This window comes from Melanerpes formicivorus, unplaced genomic scaffold, assembly GCF_026170545.1.
Source record: "Melanerpes formicivorus ecotype bairdi unplaced genomic scaffold, bMelFor1.0.p_v2 SCAF_17, whole genome shotgun sequence".
Taxonomy (NCBI): domain Eukaryota; kingdom Metazoa; phylum Chordata; class Aves; order Piciformes; family Picidae; genus Melanerpes; species Melanerpes formicivorus.
The window spans coordinates 8313418-8327636 of NW_027142369.1; the positions used below are offsets into that span (position 1 = coordinate 8313418).

The window sequence follows — 14219 nt, forward strand, 5'->3', positions numbered from 1 at the left end:
AAATATCTGAACATAGTTTGAGTTGGGTGCCAGACCTTGACAAGGTCTGCCAAAATTGTCTTTGCTTTTGTCAAGATTGAATAGCTGGAATGGGACTTCCTGCTGTTGTTTAATGCTGATTTTTGTTAATGCTTAACTTCAGTGACTAGCAGACTACATACTACCAAGGTGTTGACAACCCCCTCCTGAGGCCTTAACTTCCTTGATCCTCTTAGGTAGAAGGTTAACATTTATTCTTACTTGTTCTTTCTCTTTGAAGAAATTGGATACTTTACAGGATTCTAAAAGTGTTATATCATGACTTTTCACAGGTAGAAAGTAGAGTGTTGAGGCAATTTAGGCTGGGTGCCTCCTGCTGTCACCACACAAGTTACACCTCTGGTGCCCCAAGTGTCCAGCCCAGTGGGTGGACACAAGAAATAGCGTATTTCATTCCCATAATGCCCAGCTCCCTATAAATCCATCATCAAGGTCTCACACTTCCTCTTTCTTCCCTTGCTGCTCCTGTGGGAGATACTCCCTATCTGGTAATGGAAGGGGAGTTTCCTCAAGGCCTCTTGGGCCTGGCTAGGCCTAATGCCAGGAGGAGAATGGGGAAGGGCAATCTCAGATCTGGCCAGCTGAGATGAGTTTAACAGTGGTGGTGGTGGGGGGGGGGGGGATAGAAAGGGCCCTGGGGGTTTTGGGTATATCCTCAGGTAGGGAGAAGGGAAATGTTGGGATGCTTCTGGGTATGCTGTAAGGGATTCTGTATCCTTTGGGATCTCTCTTGTCACTATGCTTGTAGTTTCTGTAAAACATTGACTGCTTTTCCATTTAAACTTTCCATCATTTCTGCAATCCATTTGTTTGAGTCTCATTTTTTTCTGCCCCGGTGGGAGGCAAGAGAGCATCTGCCTCAACCTGGGACAAATGTCCGTGTCTTTCCAAGAGAGAATAGTTTGGAGCAGAGTGTGTGATCTTCCTGATTTTAGGAAAAAGTAAAAGTTCAGGAGTGTTGCTCATCAGCATTTTCTGGTTAAAATGTGACAAGTAAATTCAACATCAAAGTAGAAAAATGAATACTTAATGCTTATTTCTGGTGGTGAGAGGATACATTTTTACAACTTTGTTTTGTAGTAACTTTCATGACTACTTGTCATTTAAATGAATGAACATGGCTTACCTAACATTAGTTTATTGCATCCGTCAACAAGTTCTAGAAAATTTCCTGCCAAATGCCATCTTTCTCTGTCATTTTATAAGAGCACCTTTCTACTATCTTGTATGCTATAGAAACCTTAGACTAGCCTTATCCATCAGCAGGTGTAAATATTTGAACATCAACCTAAATGTTTTTAGCTGGAAATGACCTGTATTTTTTTTCAGTACTAATACATATTAAAATGTAAGTTTCATTGCATTTTTTATGAATTATAAAATCTTGTAGGAGGCACCTGAGCTGAGAACTGCTAAATACCATCCCAGTAAGTGTTCTTACTAACTCCTCAACCTTCAAACACAGGCAAAACATTTGTGTAGTTAGGTCCTGTGCTGACCTAACATGAATATAAAAGCAGTAGCTCTAAAACTTCTGTTCCTGCGTAACAATTCTCAAAGACGTGTATCAGGTGATGATTTAATAGGTTGTTTGAAACTGGTCACTAAAATGACAGCTTTTAAGCTGGTTTTGTGCTTTATGGCCATGCTCTCATGTTACTGTAGAAACTGGAGGTAATACTGGTTTAAGTCATAAAATTGTCAGGATTGGAAGGGATCTTGAGGATCTAGTTTCAACCTTCCTGCCATGAGCAGGGACACCTCACACTAGATCAGGTTGCTCAGAACCCCATTTAGTCTGACCTTAAAAACCTCCAGGGATGGGGGCTTCTGCCTGGGCAACCTAGTCTAGTGTCACCACCCTCAAGGTGAAGAACTTCCTAACATCCAATTATCCAATTTGAATCTACCCATTTCTAGTTTTGTTCCCTTCCCCCAGTCCTATCATTACCTGACACACAAAAAAGTCCCTCACCAGCTTTCTTGTAGTCCCCCTTCAGATACTGGAAGGCCACAATAAGATCTCCTCAGAGCTTTCTTGACACTGAATAGCCCCAGCTCTCTCAGCCTGTCTCCATAGGAGAGGTGCTTCAGCTCTCTGGTTATCCTCATGGCCCTTCTCTGGACATGCTTCAACCTGTCCATATCCTTCTTGTAATAGGGGCTCCAGAACTGGGTGCAGTACTCCAGGTGGGGTGTCACCGGAGTAGAGGGGTAGAATCACTTTCCTCAACCTGCTGAGTGTGCCTCTCTTGATGCAACCCAGGATACAATTGGCTTTCTGGGCTGCAGGTGCACACTGGTGGCTCATGCTGAGCTTCTCATCCACCAGCACCCCCAAGTCCTTTTCTTCAGGGCTGCTCTCAAGCCAGTTGCTGCCCAGCCTATATTGGTGCTTGGGATTGCCCTAAACCAGATGCAGGTCAACATGTTATTCTGTGAAGACAGACCTGCACTTTGTACTGCTAGGGTTATGCTGGAACCCAGATGAGGGAAGTCAGCTGATGTTTGGTTAGCTTTTATGTGCTGTAATTTTGGTGGCAATGTGAAGGACTATCTTGAAGTTATTAACTCTCGTATTGGTGCACATGGAAACCAGAGGGCTCCATCAGCATTACTAAGTTCAGGAGCCTGCCTCACAAAATCTGGGTGAGTGAATTAGAGTCCTTCTTTTGAAACCTGCCAGGCTATGTTTTGCAAAATTTCTCAATGAAGTCTAGTATTTGTTGAATTGAGTGCAGTTTCTGCTTATGGATGGGTGAAGATTACAGTCAGACCTTCAGGATACTGTTACGCACAACTCAGATACTGATTACTTTATATAAACTGCTTCAATAAACCTGTACAAATAAACTGAAAAATCTTAAATTAAAAAGAAAATCAGTTTTTTTACAGCAACAGTTGACCAAATGGGAGAAATCAGTCAAATACTTGCTTTGTGGCATGAGTAAAACTTCTCATGCTATTTATCTATTCAGAAATTCTGCGGTTTTGACTACTTAAAGTTGAAACAAAGTGGCTAAAGCTACTTATTGTGCTGGCATTCCTAAATTTATTTATTTTTTTATTTTTTTTCCTTTTCTTTCTTTTGAAAAAGATTAAAATTGGTTTTAGTGGCTTTCTTTGTCCTTAATTTGAATTACTGATTTATGTAACTCATCAGCTTTTTAAAAAACAGTTTAATTCACACAAAAGTCTTAAGGTCTGTATTTGTTCAGTTGCTTCCAAATTCTTCATTAGATGATTAAAACCTCTTAGCTCTTTTCTAAATGTACTTTTTCCCCTTTTTTGCCTTTTGCAAATGTGGTAAACTTGCTTTGTGAGAAAATTGCACTGTGACTGAATTCTTAATTTCAAACAAATTGTAGTACTTAGAATAGTTTTTAAATGGTTTTAATGTGTGGAAGATTACATTAGTTTTTATTGATTCCCATCAATTTTTAAGTTTTGTTGGTGGTGTTGGTGTGTTTTGTTTTGTTTTTGTTTTTTTTTAAATACATAGTCTTTAGGGAAATGTGGAATGAAATCCTGAGGAGATGATGACAATGGATTATGGAAGTAAAAGTGAAGTACTGTAATGTCTTTCTTATACATAATACATAGTTAGCCTGAAAAAAATGTTTCTTATTTTGTGATAGAAACAGTGTATAACTTGTGTAAATAGGAAGTTTAAACTGATTGTAAACAATGCAGCAGTATACAGGGGAATGTTCTACTTGCCAAAGATGGAACTTTCACATAAGCTGTCATCTCAAGTTTTTGACATGGAGGATTTTTTTTTTTTTTGGTAAGACTTCATTTGAAGGAGACCAAACTCATCATAAAGCTTTTGCCCCAGTAGAGTAAATAATGGAATTAAAAATACGGGTTATAGATTTGGTATTAAGCAAAACTTGGAAAGGGAGTAATTTTAATGTGATAATAGTATAACTTAAATAATCCAAATGTACCACTTTTATAGAAGCATTGCCTTAACTTTCAGGTAATAGTTCCTTTCATTGATGGTAAGGCTCTTTGAGTAGCTGCTGATAGGGTAGCTGTGTTTTTTGAAATGGGTTTTTTGAATGAGAGGTCATAATATTTTTTTTTTTGGTCTCTGAAAGCTTAACAAGCTGGTTTCAGAAGAGAAACTTTTCACTATGCTTAAAACCGGTCAACTTGACATTAAAACAATACTCAACATTTAAAGGAAAGTTATCAATATAAAGTTAATACTTAATACTGCAAGTAACATTGAGCTTTTTAAATACAGATTTAAGTAGTGGATTTTTTTTTTTAAACTGGAGAATATAATAAGCAAAACTAACATAGTTTGTACTTTGAGGCTAGTAACTCCTCTGAAAATGTCTAATTTAAATGTGAACATCACAAAAAAACCATGTCCATTATAAAAAAACCCAACCTGCATGGCTGTTTTTCACTCAGGATGCTCATCTAGGAAAGCTGTGCTTGGTTCTCACCTTAACCTTGCTTTTATGTTTCTACTGGAGTTCTTTGCATGGTCTCTTTTCTTGCAGTGTTGAGAGATGGGGGATTGACTTCAGAGTAGCATCTTCTTGCATGAGGTCATGCTCCATATCTGTGTACCTTGAAAAGTGCAAGGCAAGGGTGCTATGGTCACTTGTAATTGGACTATTTACTCGTGAATGATGTATTTGCAAATTTCACCCTTGTGATGGGTTAGGTTTACTTCAGACTTCTCTGTTTAGTGGAATACTTGAAGTAAAATGTCAAGTTAAGAAAATATAAGGGTTGTGGAGTGAGTACTACTTACATCCTCAATACTTGTGCTAGGTCAAATCTAGCAGAAATTTTATATTCTCCCACCACCCCCCTCATGAAGCAAGTCTATATGTAATATTGTCAATGTAGATTGAGCTGACGTTGTTTGTCCTGGTATGCTAGCCAGCAGAGAAGTCAGCTTAAAGCTAACTGTATGATGCTGATGGGCTACAGCTTTCTTACTTAGGTGAATGTTTCCTATGAAGTCAGATGATATAAGAGATCATGACTCACAGCACTTTCTAACCCTGTAATCAGCATTTAGAACTGGGAAAAAGGCAGTTCTATTACTGTCCTTAGTAACACAGATTTGAGAGAGATTGATCTAGAATGTAAATGCTAGCAGTGGGTTTAACTTTTTATTTTCTTAGTATGTGTCTCATCTGCTGCTATGATGAGAAGAAAATAATTTTTACATTGCTTTGTTTCTGTCAGTAATGTTATCTAATTGCTTTTATTAGTCCCGTTACAACCCAGGGATCACAAACGCAGCAACTACAGAAGCATTATGGCATTACCTCACCTATCAGTTTAGCTGCCCCCAAGGAGTTTGACTGCATGCTTACCCAGAAATTAATTGAAACCCTAAAACCTTACGGTGTATTTGAAGAGGAAGAAGAACTGCAACGCAGGTGAGTAACCAGGCTAGCAGTGATTTTTTTTTTTTCCCCTCCCCCCCCTTCTATCTTGAGCTTTGTGGTTGACTTCTGAACCCCAAGCATGTTTCTTTTCTTTGAAAGGCTTGCTTAAATGCTTTCTTAAAAGCATAGTGGAATATTACACTTTATTTATTTAACATTTCCTCATCTTAAGGGGAATACCTCAGCACACAGGAAGGAGTTAATGACCTTTAAATTTTGGAGGCTGGCTTCTGTATTCCACCCCCCACCCCCATAACTGGTCCATTGTGCTGCCCCCTATATTTTCATCCCTATTATTAATGTTTTCTAGAGTTTAGCTCTCAGTTTTGCTTCTTACTGTTCTTTTAGGTACATGTGTTTTGTGAATTAAGATTTTATTTCAAAAGTGAGTAGAAGTTACATACCTAATAATGTGTAGGCTTTGCATGCACGCTGTTTTGCTGAGCTTAAATCAGTTGATCCGTCTTGGAAGGAGTTAAAAATCATAAGAATGTTTTAAGAGTGACTTTGTTTCATTGTGTATGTATAAGATGATCTGTAATTAGATATACAATATTGTTGTAATTGACTTTGTGTTATGCTCTTAGACCAAGCATAGTGTTTTTTAAGCTAATGGCTTCTGATTCTGTTGTTTTATCAATAGGATTCTAATTTTGGGCAAGTTAAACAACTTGGTGAAGGAATGGATACGGGAAATCAGCGAAAGCAAGGTATGGATGTATTTTACCTGAAAACACTCATGTTAAAACTGCTTTAGGAAGATAATTCCAGAACACATTCCCAGTGTAAATGGGATGAATCTTACATTTGGGGATCAAATTTGTTCAAATTGGGATAGCAAATACCACCTCTGTGTAGCTGCTTTTGTTTCCAGACAGCAGCACCTCTTCAAGGTAGAGCCTTGTTGAAGAAACAAACTGATAAATGCTGGAAAAAGTCATGGTAGTTGTAATAGTAATTTTCAATTGTTATCTCTGCTCCCTAGGTAGAAATACAGCTTGACTTTTTGTCAAAGTATATAAGTATAGCACTGTGTTAATTATATGCCTGGATGGTTTGGCTTTGGGAAGCAGTGCTAGATCTTAAAACAGACTTTTCAGCTTTGTGATGTTTAAGTCCCATAATGCTACTTTTGTAGATGCTGATAGTAGTGTTTTTGCCATGTTGTAGTCTTTGCCCACAGTACTGTAGATTCTGGAGTTTTTTGAAGATACAAATCTAGGAACTTTAGTAGATGTACCCAAACAACTTTAAAACTATAAATACCTCTCCGCAAACCAAACTATTAACTAAAGAATGTAATATGGGTATAAATAGTATTTTTCTGTTGCTCTAAATAGGAATCCATCCTCAATTTCTAAGCCATTCTAAAATACCTGAGTTTTAAGCAAAATATGTAAGCGTAATTATTAAGTGTTAAGCATAATGTTTTCAAAAGCTGTTGCACCTGAAATCTAGAGCTGCTGGAACAATTACCAAGTTCGAAGGGGTAATGTGTAGTGTAGTTGAAAAGTTACAAATAGTTCCCAAGTGGACAGTGTACCTCTATATTTTATGTAAATATTAAGCTTATTATTTCACTGGCAACTACACCTTAAACATAAATTTTTGTGGAATATTTTATTTTAAAACAAATCATATGTTGATAGAATTGGTTGCAGTAAAATAACCATTTTTATTTTCTCCATTTAGAATCTTCCACAGTCTGTAATAGAAAATGTTGGTGGAAAAATTTTTACATTTGGATCCTATAGATTAGGGGTTCATACAAAAGGTAACATTTACTTTTATAATACAAAATATTCATGGTACAAAACATATGTTTCAGCTAATGATGTATCTATAAATGTTGCATTGAAATAACTAAAACTTGCTCTCTTGAGGTGGGGTTTGTTTCTCTCCTTTTTTTTGGGGGGGTGGGGTGGGGGGTGGTGTTTCTGGTTTGGTTGTTAGGTTGTTTTTTGTTACTCTTGTTTGGGATTGGGTTTTTTTGTCAGCCGTCTCCAGTCTGCCTTCTAACTACAAGAAATATATTCCTATTTTGTTTTTGTTGTGGGTTTGGAAACAGGAAAAAAACTGAAACTATTTAAAAGTAGGGAATGTTCTGTACTTGGATTCTCATAGTTCTTTCAAAATTACAAATCTTCCATAATTGAAATGAGAATATATGTATGTATTCAATATGCTTAGTGTTTTTTTTAATTCTCCAATGCTAAATTAGTGGTTGTGGGAAATAATAGCCAAATCACTTTTTCCTGTGTTGTAAATCCATGAACCTTAGGGTGAAGAGCTTAAGATCTCTAATCACATATGCAGTCTCTAGAATAAAAGTAGGTGAAGATGCACTTTGAATCAGAGTGGCTTGAAAAAGGCTGAGGGATGTGGGGAATTTTAGCCTAGACAAGACTGAGGGGGGATATTGTCGATGCTTATAAATGCTTAAAGGATGGGTGTCAGGAGGATGGGGCCCAATTCCCTTGAAGCTTGAGGAGGTGATAGAATGCTGGAGTAGGCTGCCTAGAGATGTAGTGGATTCTTCATCTCTGGAGTCATCAAAACCTGCTTGGATGTCTTTCTGTGCAGCCTGCTCTACATGAACCTGTTGGGGGATTGGACTAAATGATCTCCAGAGGTCCCTTCTAACTCTTGTCATTCTGCGATTCTATGCTTTCATGTGTGACAGATATGAATAACTTGTGCTATAATAAACAATTTCAGGTGCTGATATTGATGCCCTGTGTGTTGCACCAAGGCATGTTGAAAGAAGTGATTTTTTCACGTCGTTTTATGAAAAACTGAAGCAGCAAGAGGAAGTCAAAGACCTGAGGGTATGTGTATTGCCTGATGCAGCTAGCAAAAGTGATGCTGAAAAGATAGTAGTGAAAGATGATGCATTAAGTAGATGTATCTTTACTGTTAAAACTTGCAGTGAATTTGTAGTTAACCTGCAGGAAAGCCTATTACAATAATTGAAACAAAGATTCTTCCAGATATTGTCTGTTCCCACTTAAAGACACTCTTAAAAATAGGGAGAGCAGAATGATACTCTAGCATGTGTTTAGTATTGCAAAAATGATTCTTGCTCTCTAGTAGCAGAGGCAAGTATGTTAACTTGAAAAAGATCAGGACCAAGGTTGGTTTTTTTAATGCAGGTTTTCAATTATGTTGCTGGTTTTGTAATTTCATGTTTATACAAACAATCACAGTAGTTGATGTTAACTAAACTTTCTATATTGACTGTCAGCTGTGCATTTGAAAGCTGAAGTTACCATTTTAGTGTGTCATTAGTAGATGCTTGTGCAGGGTTTTTGGCATGTGAAGAGGAAGTTTTCCTTTATTGGAATGGAAGACACGCGGGTACACAGTATTCTGTTTCTATTATGCCTGAGTGATATACTTCCCTAGGTCAGCTGGTGAGAGCTATAATTTACTCAGTGTAGGCTCAGAGCAAATTTTCACTGCCGTAGTTTTGTGGCGTGAGTTTTGGGCTTTTTTATTTTATTTTGTTTTTAATAGCTGCTGACAAGTCATAAACTCTGGTTGGTTTAGTCCTCCTCCCATAAAATAAATAGAACTATCTCTGCAGATTCTTACACTTTATGCATCTTTTAGTTGGTAATTTCCAGGGTAGTGCACACATCCTAACATCTGTGTTTGGGATTTTTTTTCTTTAATCTTTTATGAAAGCAGTGCTCCTCATATCTGTGTTTAATTCAGATGCTTAGTTCAGGAAGGTGATGTTCCTAGGTGGTTGCAGAGTAGACCTCAAGTTCTATAGTTTCATTATGGATGCTGTTTGTCAGAGTACCTTAACGACTGCTTTTGGAAAAGATGCTTGAGCTCTGGAGACTGGTGGCTCACAACTAGTTTAGGTGAAATCAGACTGTAGTTAGAGTTGTCTCCTTGTCATTTCTTCTAAAATACTGGCTGCAGAAACTATAGAAGTAGGAGGCCTCTTAGAGTGGGAATCCTGGTAGGTTGGTCTTAGTGTTCTTCAAGATGCAGAGAGCAGTAAAGGGTGATCGATAGTGTCCTGTATGGACCTTAAGGTAACATCATCAGAGCTGGTTGCCATGAGCTTGGATTACAACATCTAGACAGCTGTAGCATGTAATAGGTCAGTACTTAATGCTTATATTACCAATATTGGATAAAGACATTGCTGACAAAAATCAAATTAGAGATAGAAATGCATCTGTATAAATAGCATTTCATTGTGATTGTTTAGAGCTACTATTTCTTGCAAACATTCTTCTCTATACTGAAAATTTATCTTTTTCCTCCCAGGCTGTTGAAGAGGCTTTTGTCCCAGTTATTAAACTTTGTTTTGATGGAATAGAGGTAAAGATAATCTTCTGTTTTGTTTTGGTGGAACGTGGTTATGACACTTCAAGATTGTGATAACTCGTGTAATTGTACATTAATATGAATGATGTTAAAGTGACTCTGCCAGGTTCATACTCAAGTCCTCAGCTGTGTTTCTGGACTTCTAAGACTGAAACAAGATTTTCTTCATGTGCTGAAGGTTGCCTGTCAGACAACTCAGTCCTTTTCTTTTAGGCTACTGACTTTTATTGATCAGTTTATTCACCTGTAGAATACCAGTATTAGCATTATTAGGACTTAACATTTAATAGAAAATATATTGATAAATTATGTGGCTTCAGTAATTGTGTGACTGCTAATGATTAACTATCCAAATCTTAAATTCAAATTTTTTTTAATACGTTATACCGTAGGAAGTTGTGTGATCACTGATCAGTTCTCACAAATGTACTGCTGAAAGCAAACTCAGTATTACCATTGTCTCGATCTCTTTGGATGTCTGTACATGGATGACCAAAACAATGGATTTGGTGTCTGTAGTCTGATGGATCAGATGACTCGGCGTTATGAAGTTCCTTGGTTTTCACTGTTTTGGGAGAAGTTGCTGAGAAAACAGAAACACTGCTTTCAGAAGATATTTTGTTAATCTTTCTCATACTCAGTTTGCTATCTTTTTGTTTGTTTTGTTAGTGACAAGGCAAACCCATATGTCTATTTATACACATAGTTCATCTGACTTGTAGCTGTTACATGGTAGCTGGTAACTGGTGTGCAGGAATTCCCATGCTAATCTTTATAAAGACACATGGTGTGACTTGAAGAGCTGCCTTTCAATTTCAGTGGTCATTAGTTAGGGTACTGTTGATTTTTGAGTCTTTGCTAAGTGGACTCTAGCTTTACTTATTTTCATTGACAGTTGAGGCTTGGGCAGCGATATATTTTCTCCAATTAAGAGGAGTGTACAGAGATGTGATAAACTGTGCAGTAAGCTGTCGCTTTGCAACTGTCAGCTGTTTTGTTGCTCTCTATGTACAGTTGAATATTAGGAACACTTTCCAGGATAATATCTCTTCTGTTTACATAGTTTAGGTATTTATTCTAAATACTGAAATTTACCTTAAGGCATCCTCTGGTTAGTTTAGTTTTTTTATATATTCTTTTCTTAATCATTTATGTTCAAGTCAATCTTGTTTTTACCTTTTTTTAAGTGAAAGTCAAAATGCAAGACTAAATAGGGAAATAAAAGGGTTATCAGCTCTAAGAGTAGTAGTGTTTTGCTCCAGTACAGTAATTTCTGGTGGGTCTTGGTATCTTAGGGCTGTGACTGATACTTAACCTGTTGCTCATGGCGCGTAAGAGTTCTTTGATGTTGAGCACTAATTTATGATAAGCATTCTTTTTTTTGTGAGCAGGTGGTGTTAGGCCATGATTTTTTATTTTCTTTGTGCTTAGTATGTCGTTATCTGAGGATTCTTAATTTAGTTTTCCTAATCTAGGCAAAAGGTGTTGGAAGTTATTCCCTCTGTAAAGAAAACTAAAACTTCAGTTTTGTGGTGATCCTGTCAGTTAAACTGGATGTTTCTTCCAATACTAGTTTTTATATATGCATTCTATGTTCATTTTAAGCAAGAACAAGCAACTTTTTTTTTTTATTGCTGATGTTCTTCCTGTAGAAAACAGTGATTCCTCACTCCCCTCTAAAAAAATCACATCAGACAGGCTTTTAATTTATTAATTTGAAAAATCCTATTATTGTCAATGACCTTTGAATCATTAGAAGCGTGAGACCTTCTAAGGATAAGAGTAGAACTCCAGGCTGAAGTTAATTTTGAACTTGTTTTACATTAAAAAATAGTACTTTTAATTCAAGTAGAAACTTCTGCTCATAGTACAGAGTGTTAAGACCAGCTGTTAAATACTTTAAAATCAAAAGTGCACTGAGTACTTTAGAGATTTAAAATAGATGAATAATAAATTTTAAGCACCTACAAAGAGGTCTGTATTTTAAGGTATCTTCAGCTTTGTTTTATTTGAAACAATGTAACTAAAACTTTTTTCTGGGTGCACTAAGTATTTAACTGCCTTGTAGATGAAGTGCTAATAATTTATACTGAATAAAAGCCTCAGTTGATGAAGGAGACTTGTTGTCTAGCAGTTCAGCTGCTGATACACAACTTCAGGTATCAGTCAGTATGATGAGAATATAACCTAAGACTAGAAACGCAAACTGAATTCTTTGCTCTGTGTAATGTTCATGCTCTGTGTTGGACAATGTAAAACTCCGGTTTGGTGCTAAACAGTGTCTTACGTTCTTGACTTAGAAGAGCTATGATAAATCATTGCAGAAGTAATAGCAAAGTAATTTGACATAATCTCAGTATTTATACACTTGTGAGGTAGTTTGCTGGGTTTTCAAAACTTCATGTTTTCTGTAGTCAGGCGCTTAGACTTTCCATTGATGCTGGTTCTAATTGTACATGTGTAGAGTAGATGGGAAAGGTGTCCTACGTTTCCTGTAATTTAGTGATACATTTGAGAATGTTTAGGTTAAAAGTAGGTTATATTTTCACTACTTGGACTGACTGAGTGCAATTTTGTATCCTGGACATAGAAGGTGTTGCTCATTTCCAAATTGTTGTTAATTGATGTATGCTGGTTCTGAATTGATGTTACTATATTTTGTTATCTAAAAATGTTACTTCAGTATGTCTGAAGTGTTGTTTAAGGAGCTTCTTTGTACTAGGAAGACTTCTGCTGTTATTAGCAAACTAATGTCTTCTCTCTCTTTTTTAAGATTGATATTTTGTTTGCAAGATTAGCACTGCAAACTATTCCTGAGGACTTAGACCTACGAGATGATAGCCTGCTTAAAAATTTAGACATTAGATGCATACGAAGTCTTAATGGTATGTATATATGACTGATCATATAAACATCTTGTCTAATCCCTTAGTGAATGTACTAGATTGTTTGATACAGTAGTTTAGTTGAGGACTTGTCTGAAGATACTGCAACTCCATATGTGGAAGTGAAGTCATAGCCAGTTTTACATTGTTTTGCATAGAAGGCTTGTTTCATGTGGCCCAGATTTTTTTGTTTTTCATGTATTTTGGTAGTAAAAGATGCTGTCAAAAAATTGAGTCAAGAATTGTTGGGTGGTGTCTACTGTTATAAAGATGTGTGCATGTTTGTTTTGTGCTATGTTTTAATATGCATAAACACATCATTGAAGCAATTTCATGTATGTTAGAGATACCAAAATACTGTCAGTTTCAGGTCAGGTCTTTAGTAGCTTACTAGTTTGTGTAGTGCTTAATGGTAGTCAAAACAGTAAGTTGCACACAGGCTGAAGCCCTTGAAAAGGATGAGGTGTATGTGAGAGATTCCTGTTTTCTTTTATGAGCTGAAAAATTGATAACTTGAGACTATCGCTGCAGCTTGTAGTGTTTTGTGAAATTCACATTTGCTTAGTCTCTAGAAGTCATACTTGCCTGTTACTTGCTTTGAAAGTAGTCTTACAAAATAGTTTTCTTTCACTCAGCTGTTGAACTAGTTAGTAACAATAAACAACTACTTGTTCTTGACTGAAAAAAAAAAAAGGGCAGTTAGTATTGTCATCTGAGATGTTGTTCAAATATCCCATCAAAGTAATGATACAACTCATACATTTAAAAACTACCCTGTTTAGCCCATTCTCACCATTTCATAAATTGAAACAAAGCATTGCCCTATGGCTTCCAGGTTTGCTGTAGGTTCATGATAGCAGAACTTAAAACTGTTCATGAAACAACATGTGCACAAAATCAAGTAGCAGTCCAAAAATATGCATGTGAGTTGTCTTGAGCTCTGCTGTGAAACAATTGCAAAGGAGGGAAAAAAGGCAACAAATTACAAGAACCAAGTGAAAATATGATAAGCTTTCTAATTCAAAACAGAAGTGATTGAAATACAAAATTAATTTCCAGTGTGCTGATCTAAAAAGTTTAATAGCTTTGAAGGTGAGGGAGGGTATGTAAGCAAAAAGCTTTGAAGGCAGCAAGATTAATGGATTCTTTCTTTTGGCAGGTTGCCGGGTAACCGATGAAATTCTGCATCTAGTACCAAACATTGACAACTTCAGGTTAACACTGAGAGCTATCAAACTGTGGGCAAAACGTAAGCAGTTTTATTTCAAAACTGTTTAATTTTTCATTAACTCTTAAAGTTACTGACAACTCTCTTCTTTTGTCTCTTTCCTTTTCAATCCGCAGGCCACAACATCTATTCCAATATACTAGGTTTCCTTGGTGGTGTTTCCTGGGCTATGCTAGTAGCAAGAACCTGCCAGCTTTATCCAAATGCAATAGCATCAACTCTTGTACATAAATTTTTCTTGGTATTTTCTAAATGGTATGTTGTGGTTTTTTGTTGTCATTGTTTGTTTTTCTTTTT

The 14219-nt window shown here is 36.6% G+C and overlaps 1 protein-coding gene across 4 annotated transcripts in view; it reads left to right on the forward strand.

The window, feature by feature from the left end:
• PAPOLA (poly(A) polymerase alpha) overlaps positions 1–14219 on the forward strand; it is a 43899-nt gene that overhangs the window by 6174 nt on the left and 23506 nt on the right. For all 4 annotated transcript variants that reach the window (XM_068148879.1, XM_068148876.1, XM_068148878.1 and 1 more), the window contains exons 2-9: positions 5283–5453; positions 6106–6172; positions 7155–7236; positions 8181–8290; positions 9750–9803; positions 12583–12694; positions 13854–13943; positions 14039–14177. In XM_068148879.1, the coding sequence (XP_068004980.1) occupies positions 5283–5453; positions 6106–6172; positions 7155–7236; positions 8181–8290; positions 9750–9803; positions 12583–12694; positions 13854–13943; positions 14039–14177 (825 nt within the window). The remainder of the gene's footprint in view (positions 1–5282; positions 5454–6105; positions 6173–7154; positions 7237–8180; positions 8291–9749; positions 9804–12582; positions 12695–13853; positions 13944–14038; positions 14178–14219) is intronic.